Source organism: Colias croceus, chromosome 6, assembly GCF_905220415.1.
Source record: "Colias croceus chromosome 6, ilColCroc2.1".
Taxonomy (NCBI): Eukaryota; Metazoa; Arthropoda; class Insecta; order Lepidoptera; family Pieridae; genus Colias; species Colias croceus.
Window position 1 is genome coordinate 2274635 of NC_059542.1, and position 5972 is coordinate 2280606.

The 5972-nt window shown below is 35.4% G+C and overlaps 1 protein-coding gene across 1 annotated transcript; it reads right to left on the bottom strand.

Annotated features, from left to right (window-relative positions):
* Window positions 1-1672: 1672 nt before the first annotated feature.
* LOC123692423 (heat shock protein 68-like) lies at window positions 1673-5972 on the bottom strand. The gene is made up of 2 exons (XM_045637169.1): window positions 5881-5972; window positions 1673-3875 (listed from the first exon to the last, which is right to left on the bottom strand). Exon 2 carries the CDS (start codon window positions 3785-3787, stop codon window positions 1862-1864), a length of 1926 nt encoding a protein of 641 aa, XP_045493125.1. The 5' UTR covers window positions 3788-3875; window positions 5881-5972; the 3' UTR covers window positions 1673-1861.

A 5972-nucleotide genomic window follows, 5' to 3' on the forward strand; every position in this document is an offset into this window, starting at 1 on the left:
CTGACCTTCTGACTACTCAACTGACTTTTGAGTTTTGACTTTTGACAAAACTTGACGTTTGTAAACGTCAGTGTTGTCATATTGAATACTTTAAATTAGCTGATAAGTTTCAATATTACACAACCACTACCTTATATCAAATTTGCTGAGAAGAAGAAAGGAAAAGAGCACAAGGTAAAAAATAAATTTTATCATATCCAAATTTGCCATGTTGTTACGAAGAACCTCCCTACCGCCCTTGATCCGTGTGGTGGCTCAGTGGTGAGGACCTCGGACTTCAAATCGATAAATCGGGCTTCGAGACCAGCGGAGTGTGCTGGAAACAAATTTAATTTGGCTTGACGTGTTGATAACATCACGAAATATATATTGTTCATAAAATATTTGAAAGGGTATAACCCGGTAGGGAACCCGTCATATTGTCGAAGAATCGTAAAATTCGACGTCCTGCTAACCAGCACATACGAACTTAAAAATAACATTCTTTGGTCCACCTTTCCAGTTTTTGTGAATCCTAAATGTTACAATTAAATAATACAGTGGTTAAAAACATAATAATTTATAGTTTATAGTTATTATTGGTTATAATGTTACATATTTGTATACAATGTTTATTGAAATTTTTTCTTTTGTAATAAATTAATAATTGATTTTTCTTGAATGCTTTCCTTTTAATTAGTTGCCTTCAGCCAGGCAAATTTTAGGAGTGTAGAAACACTGAACGTCAATTGACATTTGACATTGACATTCTGGAGAAGGACAGATTAACATAGAATAAATACGTCTATCATTTGAGCATTGTAGTAAAAGTAAAAATATAATTTTTGATTACCATGCTATGCTTATAATTTTATTATAAGCTTATAATTTTATTAGATTATTGTTCAATAAGATTTACTTAAGAATTTAATTCGTATAGAGGATATTTATAATAAACTTAGAGAATATTTATAAATATTAATAAATTGCGAAAGTGAATTTAAATAAACCACTTTTCGATAACTTGAAATTAGTACACTTTCGTATAAAATCTATTTATTAATATGTATAATGATCCATATAATCATTTCATAAAGTATATGTTTTAATACATTAAAAAGCTAAAACAGGAATAAAAGGTATTGAAGCATTATGTAATATTTTACGTTGAAAAATGTTTTTGGAATGGCATGAAAAAGTACCTATATACCTACCTACTGTACTACCTATTGTACCTACTTGCAAGTAGCAGTAGATTTGCAATAAAATTAATTTTATAATTTACTAGCTGTGCCGCGCGGTCTCACCCGCAGCCGCGTGGCTCCGCTCTTAGCGTGATAATACATAGCCTATATTACTCGTGGTCGTGGATAATGTAGCTTTCGAATACCGAAAGAATTTTTAAAATCGGTCCAATAGTTTATGAGCCTATTAATTACAATCAAACAAACAAAGTTTTCCTCTTTATAATAACTATATTAGCACATTAGTGTAATATCTGTCTGTTTTTTTATTATTATGTGTGATGATAGATGATGTGTTTTAGGTATTTTATGGTATTTTATTTTATTACAAATAAGTATTTGAATTAAATGCCTATCTGTTGGGTCACAACTCTTATGAAACATATTTATCTTTAATAATGTGCAAGAATAATTGTAAAAAAATTGGTAAATAAAAGAGTAAGTAAATGAAGTTCAAAATATTTATTTCTAAAACTACAAAATGCAGCTCAGTACATGATCATCTGTTGTAATTGGAATGCAAATAAATAAAATTAAAGTAACAGGTACCTATGTATTTACAAAACATAAATAATATTTACAAATTGTACTAATTAGGATGTAGGAACTAAATTACGAGATCTACACATTGAATAAATTTAGTCGACTTCTTCTACGGTGGGTCCAGAATGCGCTTGTTGTCCATACTGTTGGTAGTTACCGGGGCCCGCTTGTTGATAACCGTTGCCTCCAGCACCTGCCCCATGCATCTTGCTCATTACAGGTGAGCAAATTCTTTCTATTTCCTTTTGTTTATGCTCGTACTCCTCTTTTTCTGCTAACGTGTTGTTGTCCAACCATTTAAGGGCATCATCGCATGCCTTTTTAGCCGTGTCTTTGTCTTGTTGGCTCAGCTTCTCACCCGCTTCATCAAGGGCCTGCTTTACGCTAAACACATAAGATTCGAGATGGTTACGGGCTGCCACTCTTTCTCTCTGCCTGCTGTCCTCTTCCTTATATCGTTCAGCTTCTGCCAACATTCTATCGATTTCAGCTTGGGACAGTCTTCCTTTGTCATTTTTAATGACAATGTTTTTGCTTCGGCCCGTACTATTCTCCTTTGCAGACACGTTCAGGATACCGTTGGCGTCCAAATCGAATGTTACATCTATCTTAGGCACTCCTCTCGGTGCCGGCGGAATGCCTGTTAGGTCGAATCGTCCCAGCAAGTTGTTATCCTTAGTCATTGCACGTTCACCTTCATACACCTGGATGGTAACAGCTGGTTGGTTGTCCGAATAAGTTGTAAAAGTTTGAGATTGTTTGCAGGGTATCTTTGCGTTGCGTTCAATGATCTTTGTCATAACTCCGCCTGCAGTCTCAATGCCAAGGGATAGTGGAGCTACGTCGACCAATAGAACATCTTGAATTTTGCTGTGTTGTTCGCCGCTTAGTATAGCAGCCTGTACTGCTGCACCGTAAGCTACAGCTTCATCCGGGTTGATGGAGAGATTTAGCTTTTTGCCGCAGAAGAAGTTTTGTAACATGCTTTGGATCTTGGGTATACGAGTAGATCCACCGACTAGTACAACATCATGTATGGAGCTTTTGTCAAGTTTTGCATCCTTGAGCGCTTTTTCTACCGGTTCCAGTGTACCACGGAACAAGTCTGAATTTAATTCTTCAAAACGCGCTCGTGATACTCTGGTGTAGAAGTCAATGCCTTCATAGAGAGCGTCGATCTCAATGGTGGCTTCTGTGCTAGACGACAATGTTCGTTTTGCTCTCTCAGCGGCAGTTCTTAGTCGACGTAGAGCTCTAGGGTTATTTTTCATGTCCTTTCTGTACTTTCTTTTAAATTCATCTGCTAGATGATTTACCAATCTGTTATCGAAATCTTCTCCTCCAAGATGGGTGTCACCTGCGGTGGCTTTAACTTCAAATAGAGAGCCCTCATCGATGGTTAGTATAGAAACATCAAATGTGCCGCCACCCAAATCGAAGATTAATACATTTCGCTCTCCTTTGAGATTTTTGTCTAATCCGTAAGCTAAGGCGGCAGCAGTTGGCTCGTTTATTATTCTTAAAACGTTGAGACCAGCAATCGCACCCGCGTCTTTAGTGGCCTGTCGTTGAGAGTCGTTAAAGTAAGCAGGAACTGTGATAACAGCATCTTTTACTGTTGAGCCCAAGTATGCTTCAGCGGTTTCCTTCATTTTCGTTAATACCATACTGCTTATTTCTTCCGGTGCAAATCTCTTAGCTTCGCCCTTGAATTCCACTTGTATTTTGGGTTTACCGCAGTCGTTAATCACTTTGAACGGCCAATGTACCATATCTTGTTGAATTTTTGGATCATCAAATTTTCTGCCGATCAGTCGCTTCGCATCAAAAACTGTATTGTTAGGATTTAAAGCGACCTGGTTCTTAGCCGCATCTCCAATGAGTCTTTCGGTATCCGTAAAAGCCACATATGAAGGTGTTGTTCGGTTTCCTTGATCATTTGCAATGATTTCAACGTTTCCATGTTGCCAAACTCCAACACAAGAGTATGTTGTTCCTAGATCAATTCCAACAGCTGGCATTATTACTGTTTGTATCACTTCTCTTCACTTTTTTGCAATGAAAATATCGTATGTAAAATTGCTTCCTCGGAAAACTCGGCGTTTCCACATTGAGATAATATTAATATGGAGACGATACCGCCTACATCACTTATGTTCCACTCAACATACGTCATGTGGCGTAACTGCACTCAGTCGCTTGCTCGCTCATTGGCGCGAACGTCACGCTCATTTTTTATTTGTTTTAAAGTGAAACGCATCAAATATGCCTACGTGTGTGTTACGATATTGCACAAATAATACAAAGAATACGGAAAAGTGCAAAGGAATAACTTTTCATCAGTAAGTAACTAGATAATAATTTTTAAAACTTAGTTAGAGCAAAATTTTTGGCGGGCGACATTTTGTCATAGATTAAAAATTTAAGATATGACATTGGGCATGAAATAAGTGTTGTTAGTAATATTTGCTGGCGTATATTTTTATAGTATAAAATAATAATTTTACATATTTAAAAAAGCATAGACTGGTTGTTAATTGAAAAAAGGTAAAATCATGAAATATGAAAATCAATTACTCAATCACCAATTTTTTTTTGTTAATTGATTTTAATCAAGTTTTTAATTGATATTGTATAAGCTACTGACTTGAACGTGTAATTGAATTATTATTTATTTATCTGCACTAATATTATAAAGAGGAAAACTTTGTTGGTTTGTTTGATTGTAATTAATAGGCTCATAAACTACTGGACCGGTTTTGATGAAAAGAGAATGCCCATTTTTGGTACTGGTTTTTCTCATGCATCAAGGCAACAATACTATTTAAAAAAATCTCGGCAATTTAGAGGCCTTCTTACCATCGGAAAATATATTTTGAACAGGGAATGTTTTGTAAAATCTAATTAGACATGTAATTGTTTAGATCCGTTATTATAGAGTTACCACGGTACCAAGCGGTAACTTATTACATTTACTATGGTAAATAGCTAAATGTATTAATATCGATTATTGTTTTCATTGAATTACAAAAAAAATCAATTAACATAAAATCACTCTATAAGGTATTGTTTATACACTGTAGGTTGTTTTAACAAAGATAGTGAAGTAAAATAATATAAATATGTATATATAAAAAAAATATTATTATGACATAGCTTGGTAGGTAACCAGTTATTTCTTATTTGTTTCTTTCTTCGAATATGTAGTGAAAAAATGATTCAAACAACAACAGCAACAACAACATGTAAACCGAATAAAAACTCAACTGGCATTTTTTAAGTATATATTTAGGTTTTCTTGAAATCCGTCCCGGAAGATTTCTGGTGCCTACCTACACTAGCCGATGAACAGATAGACTTTGTCTGAAAGCATAAGCTCTACGCATAGATTAAATATGTTAATCGAAAAATAACCTTTGGACGATAAAATGTTACCTAAATCACACATAAACCTAACTAAATCGGGGTTATTTAAGTTTTGAGGTTATTTCACATTTTTCTCAATATCTTGAAAACCCCTGTTTTTATCACAAAAAAATCAATTGGTAAAAATCTTTTGAATATCGAAGAACCCTCCAAAACCACTCTGGCATCGACGCAACACTGTACTGTGGTCCATACTTTCATGGGCATTCTCCTTTGGCACAGACAATCTTAAGACCCTGAGAAAGAACATAGGCTACTTTTTATTGCGAAATATGTGCCACGGGCGAAGCCGGGGCGGACCGCTAGTTCAGAGATAAGTAATTAATATTTTTTCTATTCAAGGTTTCCATGTCTGGGCCGTGAAGAAAGGGAAAAATTATTTTTTTTTTCTAAAAAAAGGCTCAATTTGTAAGGAATAAAACTTCCCATAGCCCTGACTGAACCTAAAACACGAAAAAAATTAAATTATTCCATATGACGTCACTATTTACATCATCCTATATTATATGCCAGATATTGTTAGCCCCGCGTAGTAAAGTCAGTAAAATAAATATTAAGTAAGTACAAAGACATCGCATAATCTATGACTGTCTAGCCGTCATTCGCGCGCCCCGCGCCGCCTCGCTGGGCGCACAGATTTTGTTCGTGGTGTCTGCTCCATATTAATATTATCTCAATGCGTTTCCACCACTTAACTTCTTCGTATCGCTTGTTTGTATTTTCAAATACTGATGCTTTGCCGCGCTTACGCGAGGTTTATATACTAGTCGACCGTGGACG

What these genes read in the sequence shown, in the direction of transcription:
- LOC123692423 (XM_045637169.1), bottom strand. Translation starts at nt 3,787, where the DNA reads ATGCCAGCTGTTGGAATTGATCTAGGAACAACATACTCTTGTGTTGGA.